Source organism: Aedes albopictus, chromosome 3 (genome assembly GCF_035046485.1).
Source record: "Aedes albopictus strain Foshan chromosome 3, AalbF5, whole genome shotgun sequence".
Classification (NCBI taxonomy): domain Eukaryota; kingdom Metazoa; phylum Arthropoda; class Insecta; order Diptera; family Culicidae; genus Aedes; species Aedes albopictus.
In genome coordinates, this window is record NC_085138.1 from 417,065,179 (window position 1) to 417,092,658 (window position 27,480).

General features: G+C 39.8%; 2 protein-coding genes across 2 annotated transcripts; both read left to right on the forward strand.

Annotated features, from left to right (window-relative positions):
- On the forward strand, window positions 1-26,919 carry LOC109622174 (uncharacterized). The gene is made up of 3 exons (XM_029875704.2): window positions 1-119; window positions 25,968-26,185; window positions 26,251-26,919. Exons 2-3 carry the CDS (start codon window positions 25,990-25,992, stop codon window positions 26,559-26,561), a joined length of 507 nt encoding a protein of 168 aa, XP_029731564.1. The 5' UTR covers window positions 1-119; window positions 25,968-25,989; the 3' UTR covers window positions 26,562-26,919.
- LOC134283914 (LIRP-like) lies at window positions 989-25,881 on the forward strand. The gene is made up of 2 exons (XM_062856327.1): window positions 989-1,236; window positions 25,464-25,881. Exons 1-2 carry the CDS (start codon window positions 996-998, stop codon window positions 25,757-25,759), a joined length of 537 nt encoding a protein of 178 aa, XP_062712311.1. The 5' UTR covers window positions 989-995; the 3' UTR covers window positions 25,760-25,881.
- Window positions 26,920-27,480: the final 561 nt, after the last annotated feature.

Consider the following 27,480-nt stretch of genomic DNA (forward strand, 5'->3'; position numbering starts at 1 on the left):
GTTGGCAGCGGTTAAGACACAGTTTTCTCCACGAGCTCTAGTCAAAGTTACATTGTGTGTTTGTTCGACGAATTTGTACTTGTGCCTAGTTTCTGGTGGTGGTCAGATCCGGTAGAGAGGTAATTTGGAGAGGATGGGAACGGAGGTTCGAAATCATTTTTCTTCAATTGGTGAAAAAAACGATCGGAGTAAAGTGTTGTAGAGTGAAAATTCTGAGTGGTAAAATAATTGGTGATTTTATGATACAGTGAATCAAAATTTCAGTGAATGAATGTAAACTGAAATTAGTGAAATGATTTCTGATGGTGGTAGATAAGAACGAGTTACTGAACGGAAATATTCGTTTTAGGCCTACAAGATGGATTCTAGATTTTCTGTTTTGGTGGTTTTGTGCCTTGGTGGACTGCTAGTAGTTGATGTTGAATCGGGAAGAGTGTGCGGAAATAAGCTAGTTAAGACGATGTTTCTCGTTTGCCCGAACGGATTCTATGGGCCTCATACCAAACGCAACGATGTTTTCGGTAATGGATTCATTCCTATACAACTTTAAAGATTGCATCGATTGGAATTTCAGATCGTGGGCCGTTTGACGACGGCTTAGGTACTGCTTGGGATCGATTTTTAACAGATAAATCCCAACTATCGGTGATGCTGCGGACAAGAAGAAACATTCCCACCGGTCTGGCTGATGAATGCTGTCGAAAGTCCTGCAGTTACGAAGAAATGAAAAGTTACTGCATTGAATAATCACCAAATTCCGAGAATCTACTGAAACTATGTAAAATGGTTCATCGCATTCAATAAAAAAGACTTCAACGCTTCGCTTCACATGAAAACAAAAACACGCTAGCAAGGAAAAGAACTCGCACCGCCCCCACGTTTCTTCCATGCTTCGAAGCCCCAACAACTGAAAAAGGTTTGGATTGCGAAAGTGCCACCATGGTTCAATTTCTCTCTACTTGCAGATAGCCGCCGTGTCACCGAAACGGCCAACGATGGCATCCCATCCGCGTCGAAGCACGTTCAGTGCCATCTTCATTCTGTGCTGTGCGCTATTGCTGCTGATAGTGTTGGTTGAAGTCGGTGGAAATCGAGTCAGTACAGTGGAGCGTAATTCCACGGAAACTCAGTTACATCGGGTGAGCCGCGACAGACGCCACTACTGTGGAAAAGCGTTGACCGATACGCTGGCACTAGTTTGCAACAGCTACCCTTCGCCATGGAGAAAGAAATCAGGTAAGTGAAGATAAATTATCAAGCGTCTCCATGGCCAAGCTGAGAGGCTGAGACGTGAAAAAGGGATGTCTGTCCAGTTGTGCGTTGACCGACCTGTTCCCAGTAGTGCTTGAACGGAATATCGTCTCCTGGTTCTTGATTGGCACTCTATATATACTCCAATCGGAGTAATTTTCCGAAGCCTTCAACATAATGAACGATGATGCGATTTGTGCTGATTGATTAACGAAGCATGCAGCTACTGAAACTGACAGTTCGAATTCTCTTTGCTTTCTGGATTCATTGTTTCAAAATATCTGCTGATGGGTGGTGGTAGTACATGGGATACAAGCAACATCAAATCAATATACAGATGAGATCCTTTACATGACGTGTAGGTAACAAGAAGCAAGTTTAATTGAATCCTCGAAACGGAACTTCGGTTTATGACAGAAAGTGTTCTGAGATAACATAAATGTGTGCTGGAGACTGGGGAAATTTGGTCCATTTGTCACTACTTTGCGTACTTTACAGAGATTTTAATGTGAAAATAGTTTTCGAGTTTATGTGCATAGTCCCTCGGTTACATGTGCAAAATATCACGATATTTTGATGATCTTTGAACGCTTCAGGGATTTTAAGATATTTTAAGTCATACTAAATTATAAATGCAGTTTTTGGGTTTTGTTTTTGAGTCTATACTTATGAAAAGTAGTGTATATTTGAGACAATCTCGGCACAAACTCGGCACTGTGGTGCATAGTTGATCGGACAAACGTCGATTGTCATACAAAATTGCCAGCATTGAGATACTGTAACTATATTTCCTTCGATGAAATGAGATCAAATTTCGACACCAAACTGCAAATCATGCTGAATGTCGTGTGTCAGAAATACAAAACGTTTCAAAAAATCTTGTTAAAAAAAAAACAAAACGTTTCTTAGCACATATTCGGGTGCGACAAGGCAACTAAAATCTAAAAAAAAAACTGACCGGACAGCAACATATACTGCCTCTACCTTGGCCGAACTAATTTTCAATGAGAATAAAGTTAAATGGGCGATTGACACCGTTGAACCCTTCAAATCACCAGGTAGAGATGGGATTTATCCTGTTCTACTTCAGAAGGGTAAGGCGATTCTAACACCCGTATTAACAAAACTCTTTCAAGCAAGTTTAGCATTAAGCTACATTCCAGAAGATTGACGAAAAGTACGGGTAACTTTTAACCCAAAGGCAAATAAAAAGGATAAAACGTCACCAAAATCCTTCAGGCCGATAAGCTTATCGTCAGTTGTGCTTAAAACTATGGACAAAGTTATTGATGAATATGTAAAACCATCATATATGGCCAAAATTCCTCTCAGCAAACATCAGTTTGCGTATCAGGAAGGCAAATCATCAGTAACAGCGTTACATGCCATGCAATTGTTACATAACTTGAAAGATCTTTGGAAGCAAAAGAAATTTCACTTGCGGCTTTCCTTGACATTGAGGGAACACTCGACAACTCATCTCATAACTCAATGATATCTGCAATAACAAAACGTAATTTTGACAAATGCATCATAGATTGGGTTAGCGAAATGTTATCTAAGAGAGAGATATCAGCAAACCGTAGAAACTCTTTTATTAGTATTAAAGCAGTTAAAGGGTGCCCACAAGGAGGCGTATTTGTGGTCTTTAATAGTTGATGATCTCCTCAAACATTTAGAATCTCAGGGGTTCGAAGTTTTTGGCTTTGCAGTAGATATAGTCATATTAGTTCGAGGTAAATATGACTGTACCCAAGCAGCACCTGCAACATCATGCAGATTGTGGCTTTCTATGCTTTGGTCTAAATGAGTTGCACTAGAAGCACACGAAACTTCCATCTTGTCAGTTGAGTTGCATTTAAACTCCGAAATCCGTAAAGTTGCGGCTTTGTTTCATAGAAATCACAAATTACCACGTGTTTGACATCGATCTGTGGAGGCGGAGCTTACATATTACTCGCAAGTGATAATGCAGTCAGCTTACATTAAATGTGTTATGTAACATGCCTGAAACATCTAACTCTGGTTTGTTTGTTCAGATTAGGTTCCATATGCGTTACAGAAAACTTGTGCGTCTTTTTATTTTGACAGTTCTCTAACTTGTGACAAAGAAGGTGCAATAAAGTAACAAGTAACTTCAGTAGCTTTTATGGTGTGTTGAGCATCGATTCTCTCACAGAGCGTTTGGTGTAGTATGTAAGGTGAGTAGATAATACCCCTGGTGTCCATGGTTCGAGTCTGGACAAAATCTTTTCCCAACTTTTTTATCATTCCTTCTCGTTTATGTTGCATAAGAATTCAGAATCTGCGCTTTTTGGGGTTCAAAGAAGAAGCAATTGTGTTCTGTCGTCCGTAATACGGACAGTGAATAAATTGCACTAAGGTTGCTGTTACTGGATTAGCAACAAGTCGTGTTGCTTGGGTATCGTCACTAGCAGAATACAATGTGCTTTAAATTTTGTCTCTTCGTGGTGCGATAGAGAAGGGCTAAACATAAACCCTTCTAAAACCATCATCGTACCATTTACACGAAAAAGAAAATATAAAATAAAAGATATTATATTGAAAAATACACTTATAGAACTTTCACATACAGTTAAATACCTTGGGGTATATCTTGACAGCAAACTTAGCTGGAACTTTCATCTAGAGCAAGCAATCGCTAATGGCTAGTTTCCACCTGGTAAGTACTGTGTAAAAAGATAGGACAAGTAATGGTCACGTAAAACTTCTGCAATCAAAATTACTTAAGCGTTCGCAGTTGATAAGTAATTTGCAGCCAGAAAGATTTGCCAACAGATGGCACTGTCATGCGATGCTGTCAGTCATGTTGTTAATTTTCCGTACGGAATAATATGTCGATGTATTATTCCGTGAGTTAAAGTGGCATTTCTCTTTCGTTTTTGTTTCTTCTTTCGCGCCAAAGACATCAGGGTGCATTAAGCTGTTAGTACACAGGGGCCTTAGGCATGTGGTACACAGCGTCAAATATTTTATTTATTTATTTGATTGACGTCAAATAAATAAAAAAAATTACAAGAAAAGAACTCAAGAAACAACATCAGTTTGAAGCGGAAAACGCAATGGGTTCAGCAACGGAATGCGGTACGTACTAAAAAATCCGCAAGTATGCCGCTGCGGCATAGGCGCCAACTTGTGACGTAGTTGGCGAAACTCTCCAAAATTGGACAAAATTCAACTTTTTTTTCGGTCCAATGCACTAGTTTTCACGTGAATAAGATGAATTGCATCGATATTTTCCGCATTCGATTGGTTTTGAAAGGCCTTGCCCCCCAACTACGCCACAAGTTGGCGCGTATGCGCTACGGCAAAACACAATGAGCACGGATATCCTGCGGTTAATTTCAGAACAACTCCAGCTCGGTGAATATGTTTGTTTCCTGGAAGAAAGGAATTATGTGAGAATCTGCAGCAAGATCTGCAGCATTGCTCTTGCTTTGTTTTGCTCTATCAAAAGAAATCTGAGGTTTTCTAGTTCTCGAAAATTCCTAAAAAAATCTCTAAGGAGTTTTCCGATATTTCCTCTAGAATGTCCCCCAGGAGTTCAAGGAAATTCATCCAGAAGTTCTCTCCCAGTTCTTCCTCCAGGAGATAATTAGGAATTCTTCCGGATTTTCCCGGATATTCCCGTGGGAGTTCCCCGGAAATTCCTCCAGGAGTTCCCCGGGAATTCCTCAAAGTGTTCCGGAAATTCCTCCAGGGATTCCCCCGGGAAATCATCCAGAAATTATCAGGTTTTTCTTCCAGGAAACCCCCAATAAAACTTCCGGAAGTTTCCGGGAATGCCTCCAGAAGTTCCCCGTTAATTCCTTCAGGTGTTTGCCGGGAATATATCCAAAAGTTCCCCGTGAATTCTTGTAGGAGTTCTCCGGGATATCCTGCAGAAATTCCCATGGAATTCCCTAATGAGTTTCCAAGAAATTCCTCCAGGAGTTTCCCACGAACTCATCTAAAATTGATTCGGGAATTCCACCAGAAGTTCACCAATAATTCCACCAGGAATTTTCCGGGATTTCCTCTGAAATTCCCGTGCAATTCTTCCAGAATTCCTGCAGGACTTTCCTGTAACCGCCAGAGTCCCAGCAGAATTCCTTCCATCGTAGTCCGAACGCCTAAATTGCAGAATTTCAAATTAGTATCTAACCTTACTTCTCTCTGTTATACCATTAAAAGTTCCCCCAGAATTCCAGCGCAATGTCTCTAATCAGTATTTTCCTTGGAAAGCTTCACAACTCCGTCGGAATCTCACTATCTGGATTTTCCCCCAAAAGCCCACCCAAAAGTTTTAAATTGAATCATTTTCCCTACACGCGCGCGAAAAAGTACATTTAAATTTCAATAACATTTCCTGAGGAAACGAACGAAAAGTCCAAATCGTAAACAACCTGGTGCCCTTTTCTTCACATCCTTCTTACAGCATCGTTTCGTTAAAATGCTGTCTGTTAAACAAATGTCAAAATTACTTACGGAAAAAGGTGAAATTTTACTTGAGCGCTCTACTTGGCAACAGGAAACTTAGCTTAAAGCGACAAATGCTCTATGGATAAGTAAAAGAACTTTTGGTAGGCAATGGGGATTAAAGCCAAAAATGATTCATTGGATTAGTATGGTGAAAAAGGAGCTCAAAAAAAGCTAGAGAAGCTTCAGAATCAGAGATTAGCAACTTGTTCAACTACTGGTGCAATGAGGAGCACATCCACGAAAGCATTGAATGCTTTGCTTTACTTGCTACCATTGCATCAATTTGTGCAACTAGAAGCTGAAAAGAGTGCACTAAGGATCAAAAGATCTGTGAACCTCTTGGGAGGTGACCTTATTGGGCATCTCAGAATTCTTAAACAAGTTAACGTTAATCCCTTGATTTTGAATAATGGAGATTAGTTGAAGAAAACATACAATTTTAATTGTTCATATCGAGTGGTTGACACATCTCATGAAATGTGGGAGTTAGGTGGTCCAGATCTTCGTTCAGGATCAATTGTGTTTTATACAGATGGTTCAAGACTGAACGATCAAGTAGGAACAGCAGTTGCTGTTCCTGGGATAAACCTATCGATTTCTGTGGGCAAGTGGCCCACTGTATTTCAAGCTAAATTCAAGCAATTTTAGAATGGGCTGTAATATGCTTACGCAGAAACTACAGGCATTCAAATATCTGCATCATGTCTGACAGTCAAGCAGCGCTGAATGCTTTGAGGTCGGCGACATGTACATCTTAACATGTTTGGGATTGCATTCAATCACTTCAAAAAGTGTCTTTTCGTAATCAAGTCAATTTATACCGGGTTCCTGGCCATTGTGGAATTGATGGTAACGAAAAAGCCTATATGTTAGCAAGACTTGGATCGTACCGTCAATTCATAGGGCCAGAACCCTTTTATGGGATTTCTGCCGCATCTCTGGAGCTAACAGCTTGGGAAACTTTAAAAGGGTTCTACCCCGTTAGACCGAAAGCCGTTAGGCCGAATGCCGTTAGGCCGAATGCCGTTAGGCCGAATTTCGTTAAGCCGAAAGCCGTTAGGCCGAAAGGGTCGTTAAGCCGAATGCGCCGTTAGGCCGAACAGGTTACTAGGCCAAACGGGTTGTTAGGTTGAACGATTTGCTAGGGCAACTGGATGGTAAAAAATTGTTTGTTTGAGGAAAATGATCTTCGATGAATTTTGGGTGATTTTGAATGGTCAGTTGAATAACACAGTAATATTTTTTTCGTATTTCAAAGTCTAAATTATGGTTATACCGAGAAAAAATTCAGAGTTCCAAGACGAAAATGATTAACATGATTCAATTCAAATAAGTCCGCTAAAACGTAGAAAGAATAGCCTATGTTTAAAAGAAGGAAAAATCTCCGATGAAAAAAATAATAGAAGTGATGAGAAAAACAGTTAAATTAGAAGAACAGTCTTTGTTCAGAAGAAAAACTCTTGAGCTTGAGCTTGAGCTTGATTGACCGCCCGCAGTTGCTACTCCAGTATCGCCAGATCAGCTACACTCACACAAGGAACCAATGAGATAGCTGCTTGGGACTAACAGACATCTTCAGTGTGTGAGCGTTGGTGGTCTTGTATTTTTAGGCGACAATGGCGCCTGCTGCGTCAGGTTGCTGGTCAATGGGGAAGGGGAGGGAAGTGATGATTGCAATCGCTTGCCCACATCAGGCCGTTGAATCCTCTGCGCCTGCACAAGGTCATGCGGATGTTGGTGTGTTGGTGGGAAATGTTTTTATTTTTGGCACACCTCGCGCTTGACCGATCACCATTGTAAAGCAAAAGCCCCAAAAAAATGACCACGTGGTTTATGGACAGCCCCTATGATTTAAAGAAAGGAAACTCTCCATTGAAAAATGTAATAGTTGTACACTAAATCCTTTTCTTACACGACTTTTTTTACGCGATTTTATTTTGCTCGATTTTTTACGCGATTTTCTCAAAGTTACGCGACTTGTTTTTTTCGCGATTTTGGTTATTTGCGAAGGGCAAATCGCGTAAAAAAAGATTTTTCTTTGATTTTTTTTGCGCGATTTCACGAAGTTACGCGAACTTTTTTTACACGATCTTATTTTGCGCGGACGCATCCATCGCGTAAAAAAAGGATTTAGTGTAATGCTTTTTTTAGTCTTAACCACATAAGCTTATTTAAAGCTCTTTTGTCCACTAGGGCACTACGTAAGCGATTCCAATTGACAGCTATATCGAATTGGTTGCCTTTGTGCTGCTATCACTTTTCTACCCTTCTTATGGTAGAATGAGGAGACGATGCTGTTGATGCTTTTGGGTTGGGTTGAATAGCAATGTTTCTGAATTGAATATCTTTATACTGTAGTGAAGAAAGATGTGCAGTTGCAGATACTATATCTTTTATTCTGTCATAACTTGCTAACTACATCACAGCCTGCTATAGTTTGGCCATCTTGACGTAACACATCGTCCTCGAATGTCAGTTTCCATATTGCCTTTTCATAAATTTTTAACTCGGCCCAAGTAACAATTTCTATACCTTCTGCTCTTAGACATTATTTATGAAGGTTTTGTCATGGATTTGGTAAGCCCTTTTAGGTTTAATAAAGATGTTCATGTAGTAAACAGCTTTAACAACAAAAGCAACTTTAAAACAGTTTGTAGATATCTAGAAGTCCTAGGAATAAAACCGATTATCTTGCTTTTTTGATAAGCAATAATGTCATTGTAAACGAACTGTTAAGTACGTATTAAAACTTCATCATAAAACTTTTTTCTAAGCCGCTTGCACGTCTTAAAATATCGGTCTTAAAACCTGATGAATTGCATAAAGTCATAATAAATCAATCTTAAACCCTTTCGGAATTACCAGTGGATGCATTAAAACTAACTTAAGAAGGTTCCTGTAATACGATCTTCTCTTGAACAAACGAAAAGACAATTAATTATGAACCACTTGGGGTCATTATGATTAAAACATACGTGATTGGAAAACCTCGGTGGGCTTAATTTTTCTGGCTAGGAGATCAAACCAGCTTTCTTCACTAGAGTTCGATTGCAATCGGGGTTTCCGAAGCAACTGATGGGTGGGTATTGCATCGTTTGTTCTGGGTCTGGCACTACAATTGTGTATAAATAATGACTATCGCGCCCAGCCGCAGTAGGCGTAAGATCAAATAAAACAATAAACTCACTCATCAAGCACTCGAACAACCTAAAAAACACGAAACACCACCAAAAACACACGAAAACACCAAAATTTTTGGTTTGTTTACATTTTTGACGGCTGTCGGTCAAGCGAAGTGTTCTTAAGAGCATTCAGTCCGAGCCCACACTTCCCTAAAGCTTAACAGTGTTTGTGTAGCGCACATAATTATGCGTTAAGAATAAGTAGGTGTTTGCTAGTCATTGCATCGTATTCATAAATAACAACAACTCTAGAACATGTTCCTTTTATACTAACTGATCTTAAACCATCTTAAACAAAACCAGGAGCATTTTACTGGACGGCATCCATATTTTTCATTACGATGATCAATTCCGGCTTGCCAAGTGTGTACGCCATGTTGATGTTTGGACTGTAAATTGAATTCATGGTTTTGCACGAGGAATTAAAAGGATTATTATTTATATGCCAAAAACCGCAAAATGACGTGGCGCAATACCTTTTTTAGAAACAGTTCATTACATTTCACGGTAATTTTTTTTTTGGCATAGTTTTTTTTTGCCACAGCAACAGGGTTTTCCCAGTGAAAATTTGCAAATGAATATTATGGACATGGATGATTGATATAATTTTTGTTCTTGCATTATTAGTAATTTGCAATTTACTGCCAATTTATGTGATGATTCAGATTCAGTTTGATTCTTTGGTTTTAATCCTTCTTTTAGAATGTTGTACGAACTCCAAAACGGCATGTTGTTCTTCTTGCGACCTACACAACAAATCTTATCTATGCTGTATAGTATACTACAAGAATATGTCACAAAACCAAGTAGCATACATAACGTTTTAAGGGTTCCTGTAGGGTGGGCCCTTTTGGGTTTTAATGGGTTTTATTACGGGTTTATTAGAGCTGTTAGGATTTCTAAGCTTTAAAATTAGTTTTAATTGTTTGGTTGTAACAACAGCTTGTAAGAAATGAGAAAACTTAAAATGTTACTTGGGGGTGGCATATATTTCGATGCTGTAATGCTGTCTCTTTCATAAAAGCACGCTTGAGTTTCTTGTTTGCGCCACAGATAGCCTTTTGCATACATTAACTCCTTTCGTAGACATTGAAGCTCGAGAGTAATGAGCGGTAATGACACCTCTGCTAGAGCTCCTTTCCGACTCCTTCAACAAACAGTTAGGTTTTTGTATAAATTGGTCCTTCAACAATCCTCTCCAAGTTGGAGCTTCATTTTGAGATTATCTCCTTTCACGACATTTTTTATTGACTCTGTAATTTTTCTCATATGATGATTAGTTTGTGAGTAACATGCTACCCCCAGATCGCTACCAGGTGTTTTTGTCGACTATTTGGCCTAACGACCTATTCGGCCTAACGACCATTTCGGCCTAATGACCTTTTCGGCCTAACGACCATTTCGGCCTAATGACCTTTTCGGCCTAACGGCATTCGGCCTAACGGCTTTCGGCCTAACGGTCTGCTCCCCTTTAAAAGTGGATGCCCTCCTTGGAACAGCTTGGAACAGCTTGGAACCAGAATGCACTCCCCTCCTTCAAACCCTTCAACCATCCGTTGCCTCTCTCCCTACTCGCCCCTAGAACCCACCCTTGCGACACTACCTCTCATTAACTCATTAACTCTCATAAACAATTCTTGGATATCTGAAGGTGAGGATATATTCATTATTTTCAGATTTCCCTCAGTTTTTTGTGACAGCGGGTTCTCGAATTAACACGGTATATTTTTACACTGTTTCGCAAATCAACACGTTTTTTACACGTATATGGATATGTATTATTATTATACAGTTTTGGCACTTCTCAGCAAAAATTGCTGGAAACTTTCACCTACCCCGGGCAATCGGAGTGCCAAAGGGGATTAGGCTCTGTGGATCTCATTAGCCGGTTTGCTTATATCCTAATGGGTCTGCTTCGGATGTCAGTTGTGATGATTCAGGAACCGCCTAACTGTACTAAGGGTTCCAAGAATCACCGCTTTCAGAATGCTGTTCAGGTCCTTCTTCAATTCCAGCTCGTCTAGGGACCTTAGGAGAGATTTAGGGACAACTCCGGTTGCCGAGAGGACAACCGGAACTATTCGGACGTCCTCTAGGTGGCACATCTGCTTCAACTCCTCCGCTAGGTCGTGGTACTTGGTTATCTTGCCGGAGAACGTTGATTGGACATTATGGTCTAACGGTACAGCGATGTCGATGAGGGTTACCCGCCTAATCCTTTTGTCGTAAACCACAATGTCGGGCCGGTTGGCACGAATGAGGACGTCCGTAATGATCTCGCGATCCCAGTACAACTATTTCCAGAACCGGGCCCGACTGGTACTTGTAGTAGGGTACAAATCTGTCGACCAAGTTGTGCTTTAAAACAAGCTGTTGGTGCACAATCTTGGCAACTTCGTTGTGACGATCGAGGTAGGCAGATCCAGCTAACACTGAACAGCCTGCAACGACTTGCTCGATCGTTTCCCCTACTGAATTGCATTTCCTACAGCGGTCCTCCACGTCTTCGTGCAATATGTACCGCCGATAGTTCTCGTCGCAATTACCCGGTCCTGGATGGAAACCTTCTGTTTCCGAGAAGAGGTCACCCCGCACCAGCCATGCGTTCGACGCCGCCTTATCGATGTGCTCGAGCTCCAGTTGATGGGGGTGAGTCCCATGCAACTCCTTCTGCTTCCACGTTACGATCATCTCGTCAACGGTCTTGATGTTGCAATTCAGCTGGTAATCCTCCTGCGCCAGATGCAGGGCGCTGTAACCGTGGTCAGCTTTGCATACGGTGCGGTACATTTCGTGACGGTTCTGGCTTTCTACGAAATATGCCCGCAACTGCTGTATCTGGGAGACACATAGTGCCTGGATATTGGTGATGCCTCTTCCTCCTACTGCGCGTGGCAGAGTGACTCTCTCGATCACTTGCGTGCACAGCCTTTTCTTTTTTCTCGCTCGTTCATTTTGTTGAACGCAAGAAAGAGCAAGATAAAAGAGGGGGTAAAATGCCCCCTCTATTATCTGTTTCTTTCGCGTGTTTGTTTACGAGAGTGAGTGAGAAAAAAGAAAAAGCTGCGCACGCTAGAGCTCTCGATGGACGACTTTGGATGGCGCATGCGGTGCTTGGTGAACGCCACTCGTACTGCTCGTTCTAACGCCCCGAGGTCAGTCTTGGTCCACTTTACCACCCCAAAGCTGTAGGTCAACAGGGGCACAGCAAACGTGTTGATCGCTTTCACCTTGTTGCCGACTGACAGAAAGCTCCTCAGAACACAGCTGACACGATGCAAGAACTTGTCCTACAGTTCCTTCTTGATCGCTGTGTGGCGAATACCTCTCAGTTGCAGGAAGCCGAGGTATTTGTACGCTTAACCTTCAACCATATTCCGAATCTCCTCCTGTTCGTTGACGCGGAAACAGCTGGCGTTCACTACTTGACCCCGGCGAAGATGAACTGACCGACATTTGTCAATTCCAAACTCCATCTAGATGTCGTTGCTGAACACCGTCACAAGCTGCAACAGTTGATGCAGCCTCTGTACTGATTCCGCAGACAGCTTCAGGTCGTCTAGGGTTGTTCTTGTACTCCTCCCCCCACTTTTCAGTTAGTAGCCCTAGTTGCATTGGTTGAGTGCTCTGCTGAGGGGGTTCATCGCAAGTCAGAACCATAGCGGACTAAAGGTATCGCCATGAAATATCCCCCTCCTGATGCTGAGAGTTCTGGACCGCAACACAGCTATTCCGTCGGTAACTTGTAGGGACGTGCTTCACATCCCCATCGCGTGTTGCATCAGCCTGATGACGTTCCCGTCATCAACTGTACAACTGCAGTACCTGAAGAAGGTACGAGTGCGGTATGACCCACAATGATGGCTGCATCCATGATGACCTGATCTTTGCAGCCTTGCGAGTTCTTGCGACACCCTTTTTGTTCCTCGGTCATCACGTTGTTGGCATCGCAGTGGGCCTGTATCCTCCTCGCTATTATCGACAACAGGACTTTGTACAGACTCGAAAGGCACGTTATTGGTCTGTACTTTGCTGGATCAGCTGTGTTTTGGTCCTTCGGCAGAAGATAAGTGATACCCCTGGTAATGAACTATGGTAGCTGCGTGGGGTCTTCTAGCACCATGTTGAAGCATTCCGCCACCCGCCCGTGAATCGTCGAGAATTTTTCACAACAAAAATTGTGCACGAAATCGGGTCCTGGTGCAGCTCACTTTCTGTACAGCCGATAGCCTCTGGGCGGTAACTACGACCGCGGTCATGTCTCCAACTCCATTACACTGTCGCTCTTCTTCTGCCAACCACATCCCATCGTCGCTGTGCTGGACAGGGTTCTCCCATAGATTGGTCCAGAACTGTGTGACGTCGCCAATCTCCGGAAGGCCTTGTCCATAATCAGGCTTGTCGTTTTGGATACAGTTGTAGAACTTCCTTTCGTTAATGTTGAACATCCGGTTTTGTTCTTTCTGCTTCGAACATTCTCCATAACGCCGCAATCGTTTCGCAAGAGCACTCAATCGCTGTTCATGGGTGTCGAGGATCTCCGTAATGATGACTTCTGTGAGATGTCGGAGTTCTGCGGGCTTCACAATTTCAGCAACATAACGAACTAGCTTCGTTGCGTTGATCGATTCCCCTGCTTCTACGCGGGTTTTTGTGTGCTGGGGCGTGTGTGACCTACACCGTCTCCTTGCGGGCGCGTCCGTAATCCCAGCGTCTTGACAACAGCCACCGCATCTGAATACACAGTAAACTGCAGATCCTCGATGTACTGTACGGTCTCCAAGTACTGTGCCAAAATATCCTGGTTTAGGATGCTTACTGCACTTGTTAACCGATAGGAATTCCGCAGCTTTGGTATTCGGTGCCGGGACATGGGTCTGCCCTACGGAACTGCGTAACTGCTGTGGCCATGTGGAGCGCTAGTTCATCTCGTAGTTGCTGTCGTTGTATTATCCAGCATCCCTGATCTACCGGACATGTCCGTCTCCATCCTCGTGCAGACAAAATAGCAGCGAATCACGCACATATTCATCTCCCTCGTCCACATGATCCGCTGCCGTTGGCCGCCTGCTAACGTGAGTGACTGACGGGGATCAGCCACAGCAACATTGGCGGGTGCTTTGCGTTCATGGTACGGGCTGTGCCCGTTGTCTGGAAGGCCGCTCTTGCACCACATCTTCTTCCAGCCGCTGGCGCTGGCCGCTCGCTTTGTCCCCCGTCCCAGGACCAGCTCCAGTAGGTGCTCCCTCCTCGGGTGATCGCATTCTTCGGTTTCGTCTTGCTCTAGTCTCCATATCCGGGCAGAAAATAATGACAAAACAATTGCAAGTTTTCCCATTCAAAAAGAATTACTGAATGGTAAAATTTGCCATTGGTTTGTTTGAAATAAGTGACAAAAAGGGCAAAAATAATAACTGACATTCGATAAAATAACTAAAGAATGTCAAATTTTTGGCAAACCAAGAACAAAAAAATTAAGGTTGAGAATACCAAAATATACCATTATTGAGTTATTGAAAATAAAACAATATTAAAATTAGTTATTCGCTTGTCCACCAAAAGAAGGGGAAATTAAATGGTTTATTCCAATAACAAAATGAAAACTTATAAGTTTTTTGGATGGAAAGTAACTGCAAACAAATATCAAAAGTTACCATTAGAATAACCAAAATTCATATTTTGTCATTATGTTGTTCTTGATAAGTGCCAAAACTGCGAGTTCCCCGGGTAGAGGTGAATGGCAAACCAAATACAAAAGAATAACAAATTTTATTGTCATAACTAATTTTGCCATTCATGAGTTCTCCATGAAGAGCTTAAAACAACATGTCAATAGCATAATATGATATATCAAAATATGCCATTCGCTTGTTATTTATAAAATTTGGAAGAATAACTACTGAATGTCTTATTTTGCTATCATAACAAATTTTGCAATTGGTGAAATATTGTTGCTAGTTTGATGACCCGGGTAGTGCGAAATGGCAAATGAAGGGCAAATTTTAAAATAGAATGTTTGAGTGGAAAAATTTGCTATTAGTTTGTTTGAAATAAGGAATAAGGAATGTCAAAATATTAACATATTTTATTATGATGGTAAATTTTGTTATTGTTTTGATATTATGGCTGATAGTAATATTACTATCATATATTTGTTATTATTATGATATTATACTACTCAATAATAGCTCGCCAATTACAAGTTTTACAATGATAGCTTGTTTTGTTATTTATGTGCCATACTGAACTATTCATAACAAACTACAGTATGCGGCAGGAAAAAATGCGAAAGTGTTTTTCAACTTCAAACCTCATTTTCGTCCATTTGACATTAACCAATCTATGTTTCAACGTTCCATGATCTATAATAGGCTAGTTTTCTGAAAAGTTAATTTAAAAATTTCCCATTTTGGTCACTAACCTTTACAGGGCGGCGCCTGAAGATGAAGACAACCAGAATTTTCAAACCGCAGAAAATCGCACAGGTCGCTAAATTTCGCATCTGATAAAACAAAATTTTTGATTTTCTCTACAATATCATCAAATATATGTATTTATTTCATCTGGTATGTGAAACTACATGGCTCTGGATCAGTGTGGTCTGGTTGTTCATCGAATTTGAGCTAATTTTGTTACTGTTATAGTCATTTTGTTTAATGACCATTGGGCGCGCAGTTTATTGATATCCGCTTATTAGGCCTACATTATCACATGTTAAACATCAAATATGTTCATTTTTATTTTTCAGTGCTAGGATATAGACATTGACTGATACACTGTCATGAAAAAATAGTCATATATATCCCATATTTAGCGTGTAATAGTGCCTTGAACTTTTCGCATTTTTTCCTGCCGCACCCTGTAAAGAATTGCAAATTTAGATATGATGACAAAATATGTTATTATTAAGTTATTGGTTTGTTATTCATCTATATCCGGGTATTATTATTGATATTTATTAAAGACACTTAATCACTCCTGTGGCATTCGTGTCCGATAAATATATATGAATATGAGAATTCAAAGCCATATTTTAAATCTGAAGAACTTTCATATAAGATGTTTGAAGATTCCAGATAAAGGACTCATCTTCCTCCAGAATCGACTATTGGAGTTGAACGATCAGTGTTATTGGCACAAACATCTAGAGAATATTTTAATGATTTATCATGCCTCGAGATGATTCGGTCGTGAACAAATTCTAGATAGAACTCCAAGAGAAATTTCCTTCGGAATTTCTAACGGTATTTGCATTCCTGAAGGTATTCATGAATAAAGACGTAAATTCATGGTGAATTTATATGGAATAATCCTGGAATTGTTAGAGAATGCCATTTCGGAAATCCTTGTCGTTCTTTACAAATAATATTTCGAGCAGTATTTTTTTCGAATTTTTGGAAAAAAAACCTGAAGTACTCGTACATGCTTGAAGAAATCTGTGCAACAATTTCTAGCAAAAAATATATTGTTTTTTTTTACAGATTCCCGAAAAAAAATTCTGGTGATTCTAAAAGCAAAATTCTAGATCAATCTAGGGCAATCATGCTTTGGCGTGCAAAAAATTGAATCGCGTCAGCACTGATATTGACCAACATGCTTGTTTGTTGACCCCCGCGATAGGCAGTACAATTTCGCGCCACAGCGTGATTGCCTCCGAAAAGCTAGTTTTTGGGATGTGTTTGGCTTTCCAGAATTTTAATAATTTTTGCTTAATTCCTACAGCATTCATGTCAAAGAAGCAAATAACCAAATAACATTAGAGAATATGATGCCGTTTTAGAATATCCAACTTAATACGTATGTCAGGGTGTTCCAGAACAAATTCTATCCAAAATGCTACTTTTTAAGGTTCTTCGGATTACAAATGTGATAATTACATACGTTTCCTTCAATTTTATTGGCATACGTTGTTGGGAGAGCTTGTATCAAACAAGTATATCTTTCAATTTGTAGTTATGATTTTTTGAAGTTTGAAAATAGTCGAAAAACATAAAATTAATTTGATGCACCTCTTAATTTCAATGGATTTGGCTGAAAATTTGACCAGTTACTTTTTTTTGGATGCCAATCAAAATATGGAGGTGGACTTGAGAATCAGAGAACATTTTTGAAAAAATTGACAGGCCTATTGAACAATATCTGTAAAAAACCATGAACATCCAGCACTTTTCACAAATACTTCTGTATAGTTTGGTTGAATTTTTGAGGACATTTCATTCGGAGCTTAGGAAAGATATATCGCAGAACTCACAGAGAGGAATTTCTGTATGTGTTTTTCAATGAATTACTAAGGGCATTTTCAGCAAAGCAATCCTCCAAAGCAAGTAATTAAGAACCAAGTTGAGTATTTAGTTGCATTGGAAAAGGATTTTCTGGAAGTGTTCCTTGCGGATATATTGAAGAGCATTTTTGGATAGATTTACAAAAAAAAACTCTTAAAGAATCTGGTGGCGTTCCTGACGTATTTTTTTGGCAAATTTATAGTAAATTTTCAGGGGTATAGTTTTGACAATTTTGCCTCTATAAATTCTTGCAGATATTTTTCAGGAATTGTACTTAAAGTTCAGCTCTGAATTGAGTTTTTCGAAGGAGTTTACCGGAATTCCCTAATTAGCTTTCTAAACGAATGTGTCTGGATATAATAATTTCTGGCGAGTATGCCAGACATGTGGAATCCAGTAGATAACCGAGAACTTTTTGATTCAAGAATATGTTTTAATGATTCTTCTTTTTTACAGTGTAAAGTGCGTTTGAGAATCTTCTGGCAGAGTTTGGATGGAAAAGGTTGCTAGAGTTAAAGGAAGAAGTGATATGATAGTTTGTAATGGCTACTTCTTAAGACTGTTTGTCTGCCCGTGTAGCTGCCGGCTTAGAATAGCACTACGGACCCCCTGTTCCGGGGGTAAAAGTCCACCAAACAGGGGACCCCAATCCAAGGTGTCAGGCGACCCGTGCTGATGGATGAATGGTTGAGGGGGTTTAAAAGATGCTCGATCGTTAACGGAGCCCGTAACGTGGGTAGATCACCTTTTCGGGTTGCGTTACGGAGTAAAGGTCTACCGAACCGAAGCCTAGTGTCGTCCCAGTTTTCAATTTTTGAATATGGGTTCTGGTATTTCAAGGAGTATTTAGTATTTAGTCCTTCCTGTTTACTGGTGTATTGGTGACTTTGAGTCTCTGAACTAAGTTAACCAGCTTTACTTTGCAAATAGTTAAAAACCTCCCTATCCGAGGCTAACATAAATAGAAAGGAAATCAAATTGAGTTAGGGATCCATGTATGTACTGACTCTTCAAAGACTGGTATGCAAGGAACATACTAGAATCCTTATTACTGAACAAATGTTCCTTTATTGGAATGACATTGCTGCTAATGTTAAAACCCGGGTCCTAAACTTCCTACTGGGGAGAATTTAGCAGTAAAACCAGGGCGGTGCTAGGTTTCCGATGCATGGCCATTGGCCAGTTATTAGTGCTATTGTTTTGTTTTCTAAGAAAACAAAACAAAACTGTATCAAAATCGATACTTTATTGCCCTTCAATGGCAATGGAGTAATGCGACATGCGCTACACTAAGGATACGGGTAATGTCACAATAGATCTAAAAACTGGTCGCAGTGACAAATTCGAACAGAAAAAAATAGACTGTTTGTCAGAAATAAATCCAGGGATCTGTATACATTTTAGGATTTCGGATTCAGCTTATCATTTAAGTAGTGACAGAAGTTTTCAAATATATTGTACTTGGAAATTTAAAAGTTTATTCAGTAGCACCTACACTGCCCCCACTGGCATATCAGTCCCATTTGACTTTTCATCACTTTTGAGTTAACATTATGAGTAGCCATCATTTTTCAATACCAAATTACGAGCGTCCCATATTGAAAGTACCCGCATAACAGTCCCATCACGAATTTGTGTACCATATAGCACAAAACTGAACAATATTGTAGTAAACGTAATATTTTTCACAGTTATGTATTGAGGTGCAAGGCAAGCTGTGAAAGTTTCGAGATGATCGGATGTTTTTTTCAAGTTATGACGATTCTTCAAAGTTTTACATGGAAACGAGTGGTCAAACTTCAAACGCTGTTTTCTCAATTCCTAACTATTGTCGTAGTTAGTTGGCTTTGAAAGGCTAAGGGGGCGTCCATATACTGTTAATCTCCGCTGGTTTGAACGACACCTCGTGCAAACCAACGGGGTTAATTTTGAACTTCTAGCAAGCCTGTGGGCGTCAAAAAACACACTGCTGGCAGCCAATTTTGGTGTGTTGTTTTGATTCTGCGTTCCGTTTCACCCCGTTCCATTAGCAGAATAATGTTTGAACCATTTGTAATTTGAACGATATGCAGATTGGCGATTTTTTTGTTTTTCCGAACGATGTATTTTTAGCAAACATTGTCTTAAATATAATTCCTAATTTGTACAACAACTCTTTAGCTTTCGCGAAACAAATTGTCAAAATTAGTTTTTTATTGAACTGAATATTTGTTCAATCTGTTGTTTTCTAATATTTTTTTTATTTGGATAACTTTTAAGTGACGACATTTTGAAAACGTTCGTAGATTCTTTTTTGTAAAAAAACAAGAATTACAGTTTACTTTTCAATCTGCATTATAATAGTAGGAATTAGACTTCTTTTTAGTAGGACATTTTTCGAACCTCCTCCCCCTTTCCAAGATGTCCACGTGGTGTATGGATCATAAGTTTATTTGAGATGATGGATACTTTCATGATATCACTAACAGGTTTTGATGGAAAAGTTGCCCTCATGAAGCAACTCGTGAGTGAAAAACTAACTATGGATCCGAGGGTCAGCTGTGTGTGAGTTTATTCGCACCCGCCTGATTCTTGATTACGAAGCAAAACAAAACCAATTACATTTTTTACGAGTACTTATTGTCGAGCAGATCGATTCGGATTCATCCACCTCCGCGAAAACATATTTTCACTGCATGGAATGAAAAAGTTGAAGTCTCTCACTCCAGCACTCACGATTGTTCTGTTTCTCTCAATCTACAACTCACGGATAAACGACAAAGAATCAAACTTCTTACTCCGTCTGAGAGTAATACCCCAGACAGACATGTGATACGAGTGTGATTCCTGTACAACGGTACGCAGTGTCAAGAAAATTCTAACAAGACTGACTTGAACTGAGAGAATTTTCAGTATGGCACTCATTTCAAGCGCAATTGTACAGTGATTCTTGTATCACATGTGTGTCATAAGTATAACATAACGTCTCCACCGATGCACGAAATAATTTGACGTTTAGTGGTACCCTGTCTGCATAAAATGTACTTGTTTCCATGGCCATCTAGATAGCACGGCACCGCTCAGACGTCAACCGGGTGAAAACGTGGATTTATGAATACTGAGCGTTCGACTCGGTCGCAAGTCCCTCGCACGACCGCTATTGCGATAGAGAGACCGCCGCTCTATTTCAACACCAATGGTGCTGCTTTTCGGATAACCAACTGGAATGGTATGATAGTCATACGTAATGCCTGAAGCTCATAGGCACGATACAGTGTATCAAACAATTGTCCGTACAGCAATTTTTTGGTCAAAATAATTTTTCATTCGAATGTTCATAACTTTTTTATACGTCAATCAAAAACGCTGAAATTTTGACCAATAATGAATCATATATTAAAGCTCCATTAGTAAAATTTTGAGCGAGATCGAATAAGTTTTCTGAAAGTTATAGAACTTTTAGAAAAACTTATAAGATTTTTGAACACATTTTTAAAACATTATATCTCAGTATGTACTCGATGAAACTTTTTCAATTTTTTTTGTGTTACAGCTGATACCTAGGGCTTTTATATGCAGCTACTTTAGAGGTTTTATATTCACTATAAAAAATATGAAAAATGTGCTTATGGAGTTGACGATATTTAAAAATTGACCATATTTTGCACATATAATCTGCCAAACGTTTTACACCAATAAAAGTGCATTAACTGAATGAAAAATACATAGGACCTACTTTGCATATGTAGTTTAGTTGGTCCTGTATAAAAATATTACATTAAGAGTGTTTAAAAACGTTGAAAACACTTGGCACTTTTTTTGATCAAAATATGATAAATTTCTAAATGACACTGTGAACATATACAGATTTTTCATATTTTTTATAGTGAATATAAAACCTCAAACGAAGCTGCATATGAAAGCCTTAGGTATAAGCTGTATCACAAAAAAAAAATGAAAAAGTTTCATCGAGTACATACTGAGATATAATGTTTTAAAAATGTGTTCAAAAATCTTATAAGTTTTACTAAAAGTTCTATAACTTTTAGAAAACTTATTCGATCTTGCTCAAAATTTTACCAATGGAGCTTTGATATATAACTCATGGTTGATCAAAATTTCAGCGTATTTAATTTATGTATAAAAAAGTTATGATCATTTGAATGAAAATTATTTTGACCCAAAAATTGCTGTACGGACAATTGTTTGATACACTGTATGTGTTGAAATATGGACAAATTGAGTGGAAAATTTGCAAACAAAATTCACGTGGTTCAGGTGGGGTTTGAACCCACGTTTCCCTAAGTTCGCTAGACAGGGCGCGTTAACCAACCCTGCCACACACTGATGGTCTCATTCGCTAGTCGTGGATGAGCACGTGCTGTGGATAGGCAACAGTCTCGACACTAAGAATAACATGCTCTCACTGTTGTTCGTAGGCACGCTCAGAGAGTGTTGGAAGTGGACATCTAAGGACCGAAGGAGATGGTGAATTGCGTGGTTACTTGTTCTGTGGCGGGGTTGGTTAACGCGCCCTGTCTAGCGGACTTGGGGAGACGTGGGTTCAAACCCCACCTGAACTACGTGGATTTTTTTTTCGCAATTTTTCCACTCAATTTGACCATTTTTCAACACGAATTGTGCCTATGAACTTCAGGCATTACGTATGTCTAACATACCATTTCGGTTGGTTATCCGAAAACAACAACATTAGTGTTTAAAACAAAGCAATTAAATAATGAAAACAGAGTAATACTCATCTTGGTACGTGGTAAAAGGGGTTTTAAAAGCTTAATAGTTACAGCCTTCTACTTAAAAGGAAAACATATCCAGCGGGTTATTTTTTTTTCGTTATCTACAAGGGGGCGATAATTCAAAAAATTTGGGAATCACTGAGTTAGAGCATATGTAACTCTGAGATGGTAGCTCCAGTTTTCTGTGTGCCACATCTGATTACTGCACTTTGAAGTGCAGTGCTGTAAATTCATGTGCATGCTTCAACCAATCAAACGAAAACAATGCTAGAATCTCGTTTTGGTTTCGAACACCAAGTGTTCAAATCATCCACACACTAAGATTCAGATGTTCCAGCTCAGTAATTTTTTCACTGAGTTCAGTATTTTTTCCATCCTTTTACTGAGTTTTCAACAGCAGATTTATCTCGGTACACTCGGTACACCCGTAACGATATTTACCAGGCCCCCGACACGGCCTATATCAATGCATTGGAATTATGGTAGACAGGATGTCCTGGGCGCTACACTGAACCAAAATCCCCGCCATAAATTGAATAAAAAGTGCTTCATTTGAGCCCCATGCCTAAAATCAGATGATTTGTAGAATGCCCTCATTCAATTCCAGATCTGACAGATACAAAACAAGCAATATGGAAATCATTCAATGTTATAATTATAATCATTCTATACGGAATCAAAACAAATCTCGGTAAGGATGATAGTCATTCAAAATCCATCCAGTTTTGCGGTTCAAATACAGATGACAGTCATAGTAAAATCTAATGTTGCTCATATAGGTGTATTCTCTTGAATTTGTTTCAATTCTTCTTCAAATATCCTCTAAAAAATAAAATCACAACCATTTCAACTAGTTTAAGAAAAATTGAGAGTCAATTTCTCTCGTACTACTTGAAAAGGTTATGTCATTATTTTTCCTAAAATATTTGAAAATAATAACAGAAAAAAATCTAGTCGTAGAATTACGCTTTATTTAAAAAAAAAACACACAAAACATACACGATTAAAACATTTTATAACTATTACTAAACTGACCACTGCCAGGGCTCATTTCACACTTCACTGGAATCAGGCAGCAATATTTTTTTCCTTCAACTTAGAGAATTTCAGGCCACCACTTCGGCCGCCACATTTGTTTTTATTTCTATCTTAAACTGGTGCGTCAACAACAAAACGAAAAGACAAACTAAAATATAATGATTTTCGGAATGGGGCTGTCATGGAATACATTCAGCTTGTTTTCGAATTATGCTCATATGCACATTCTGCCTGTTCATATTTGTCAGACATCTTGCAAAAAATTATAATACAGAAGTCGAACAAAAATCCGAAAAAAATGCGTGGAGAATCATTCGATAACGTTTTTAGGAATGATGGATTGAGCACACGATTGAATGAGGAATCATACTTGGGTCGTAAGGATTTTCGTTCTGTGTATTGAATGATTTTCAGTATGAGGCCCATGTAGAAACGATTTCAGATGGTTTTGTGATGATAATCAATCACAACAAACTCTAACTCAAAATTCATTCGTTATTTGTGTCGATTCTAATTTTATTACAGGATGATTTTCATTCAAGAGAGCGCAGTAAACTCATTTTCGTACAAAATCATTCAAAATTCGGATTCTGCGGATCTGTATCGCCTTGAATGACAAATCATTCTCTGTACGGCGGGAGATTTCGTTCAGTGTAGTAAATAGCGCCCACTGTCAGATGCGAAAACATCAACAACTTTTTGTTTAACGTTTGTTTATGGTTTGTTGATCAACTTTTGAAATCATTTTTTCCACCTCCAATGATCATAAAACACTTCAAACTCGCATTAATATTAATGTACGGGAAAAGGAGCACGCGATTAGTTGAATAAAGTAACCCAACAAACACACAATGTGAAGGTGCATTTCGTGTGTGGTTCACAACATTAAAAAAGCAGCGTTTGTTGATAGCACGCTCGTTTAAATTTACGCGAATATGAGTATAAGGCAGTAAGATGTTGACTACGATAAAATTCATTGATGCCAGGGGCCTGATATTTACCGTGCATCAGCAACTTTTGACAGTTTGTTAGCTGAGCTCGGTAACTCATTTACAGAATATCTGCAAAAGAAACAACCGAGTGTACCGAGTTAAATCTGCTGTTGAGAACTCAGTAAAAACATTGGAAAAATACCGAGCTGATCTTAGTGTGCAGCATTAGACGTATCAGGATAATCAGTTTTACAGGAATATAATTTTCAAAGCTAAACTTTGTATTGTATTTCGGCCTTTCACAAGGGTGGAACTGTCTACCGTTCTTCGTTTTTATCTAATCTAATACATAATAGCATTTAAACAAATTCTCGATGAACAGTGTAGTCCAGGTCGTTAGAAATAGTTATTGCCCCTACCCCTCCGTTTCTGTCAATAATTGTAAAAATGATTAAAACTGCACACAAGAAGCTCTAAATGCACAAAACGGAAAGAGATAAAAACGAAGAACGGTAGACAGTTCCACCCTTGAAAAAGCCCAAATGCAAAGTGTCGAACCGTCGTGCAGAGCAAAACTATTCGGTTTGATCCCCTACATTGCAAGAGCCAGTAAAAATTAAAAGATAATTGTGAATATTGCGTAACTCACTGGAACAATCTGTTCCCCAGTCATCTTAGCAAACTACAGCAGAATCACTTGTCATGAAACGGGACCTCGGAATGCGGGCGACTTGATCCGTTAAAGCTCGACTCCTCAATGAAGCCCAGTTTCGTGTTCGAAAGGAATCGCTCAAGAAACTTCTTGACAAGGAATTTCTCATGCATCAAGATAGGCTGAGAAATTCCTTCTGAACTGCAAACGGCCCTTGAGGGAGTAATACTTATGACACACATGTGATACAAGAATCATTGTAAATTTGCGCTTGAAATGAGTGCCTCACTGATAATTCTCTTCATTCAAGTCAGTCTTGTTAGAATTTTCTTGACAGTGAGTACCGTTGTACGTGTATCACACTCGTATCACCTGTCTGTCCGGGGTATAACACACTGACTATCTCGTCATGATGCTTGCTGTCACCGATGCTTAATAGGGAAAGGACACGTAAGGGGAATGCCACTAATCATTATTCACACCCCACAATAATGTTTATAGTATTAATGCATTTTGAGTTGGTTCATCCAAGATATTGTGGTAAGCACATTGATAGTTGCGAGAAATATCTACCTATTGCTCCGATTCATACATTCTTGCGCTTCAGTTATTGCATTATTTTATATTATACTGAAACGCTGAATTCATGTCTTGTTACACTAGTACTACGGCTTATCAAGCATTTTTTAAGACACTACTCACCGTCTACAGCCAGAGGCTATACAGACTGGACATAACTTACACTAGACATCATTCCAAAGTTTCTCTGAATTTACACGCTCTTTTCATACTGAGCTCATAATGATGATGATGATTATGAGGATGATGTTTGTGTGTGTGTACCCACCATCAGCGCAAGGATTCACTCTGAGCTAATAATGAATTACTATTTCTTCATTGATTCCCGCCAGGCTTCGCCACCAACGACAAATCCTACGAGGGTTCCTACCGGGAGCAGCTGATCGAGGAAATCAAACAGGACCTGGAAGAACTGGAACAGCTGGCGCCGGAAGTGTTCGACGATCAACCGGCGGTCCCGCAAGCGCTACAATTTCATCCCTTCTATCCAAGATCCTACCAACCAGAACCGCCGATGCCGATGATGATGGAAGGAGGATCCTATCGACGCGTTCGGCGCCAGATCGTTGACGAGTGCTGCCGCAAGAGTTGCACGTTGAAAACTCTAAAGCAGTACTGCGCCGATTAGACAAAGAGATGGAACCACCGCGGTCAACGATGGTTGATTGACCAGTGCCTGTATGAGATCTACGTTCTATGTTCTATGTAAAACTCGAATAAAGCGAACGACTAACGGACTGATGATTGTCATCGGGTGTTTCATTTGTGTGAATTTTATCACTGATTCAGAACGGCTTCCGGATGCGCAAGAGTAACGCGTAGGTTCTATTTTTCAGACATTTCAGAATACCAGTCAGCATGAGTTCAACTAGCTTGCGAGTTTTAAGCCAGTCCGGGCGAGGATCAACCGTCATGCATTGGGGCCTTATGGTGCTTATGGTCGGAACAGTAGTACACGCAGCCGATCAGCGATTCTGTGGGAAGCAACTGGTGCTCACCCTATCGATGCTGTGCGATGAGTTTCCGGATCTGCATTATGGAGCTAAAAAATCCAGTGAGTGACTTAGATTAATCCTCGTTAAAAGTGACAATGTTAAACCTCTTCTCACCATTCCACAGTTAGCGACTACGACAAAGACTACAGTACCGATGAGTGGCTAGCAATGATGGGTCAGGATCCGGAATCGTTCATGTCGACGGACATGATGGTACCGCACGTGGACCAGCAGCAGGCAGCACAACAGCAGCAGAAGGTACCCCTCTGGATGGCCATGATGTATCCGCAAGGTTACGGATTCAGAAGCAGCGGTGGCCGTAACGATCTAATTCCACCGCGTTTCCGCAAAAGTCCAAAAGGAATTGTGGACGAGTGCTGCTTGCGGCCTTGCGGCATCAACCAACTGCTGAAATACTGCAAAACTATAGCCTAAGTTTTCGGATGATGAACCGAGTGCCTGTCGGTAGCTTCGGGTTAGTCCCGGACACCTAGTCATTTACTTCTGGTAGTTGTTACATTTGATATGAGAGAAAGCGATACCCAAGGTTAAGTTTTACAATAGGAAAAGATTCGGATCTCGTACAGGTGTGTTGTTTAGTAATGTGATAATTGCTGTGAAAGAGTAGGGCGATTTTGAAGATTTTTACTGCACCGATAATATACGTACAAAGAGGTAGATTTTATACTGGTAGGATCGAAAGTTTTTACAATTGAATCCAATTAAAGAATACAAACGATTTATATTGCTGTTACTGTGTTAGCAAAGGTAAATAAATATTTACAAATGTAAAGCCGGTGTTCTTAATCTTAAATGCACTTTAATGTTTCAGAAAACTTTTTTTATGTATTAATAGACAATTCTCCGGTCCATACTTTAAAAATCTAAAACACTTATCTACAGGGGCGCCGGATGCAAACACAGTGTTCAGTTTAAGAACATTTCTACTTTTTTTTTGTTTTTTTTTTCTTCTTTTTATTCACTTATTCTAATTTAACAGCTCTTTTGCTCACCAAGGCAATACGTCGTCATCAAATTGTATGGATTCGATAGAGCATGTGCTCAGAAGAGAGTCTGTGTCAATCGACGATATTGTGTCGGCTTGACGAACAGTTTTTGGTGGCGTGGCTGAGAACTGAACTCATTCATGATCATCCATCCGCATACAAAGCGAACGCGTGATTTCCACGAGCACGAGGCCACGTTCTGCATTTCAAATTATGTGAAGAGAGTATACTTTATAGACTTCTTTTAAGCGCACCTCCGAAAGTTACACTTACGTTTGATTTTTCAAGAATTTTCCCAACAGTTCCTCCGTTAGTTCTCAAATTTTATCAAACAGTTTTATTAGATA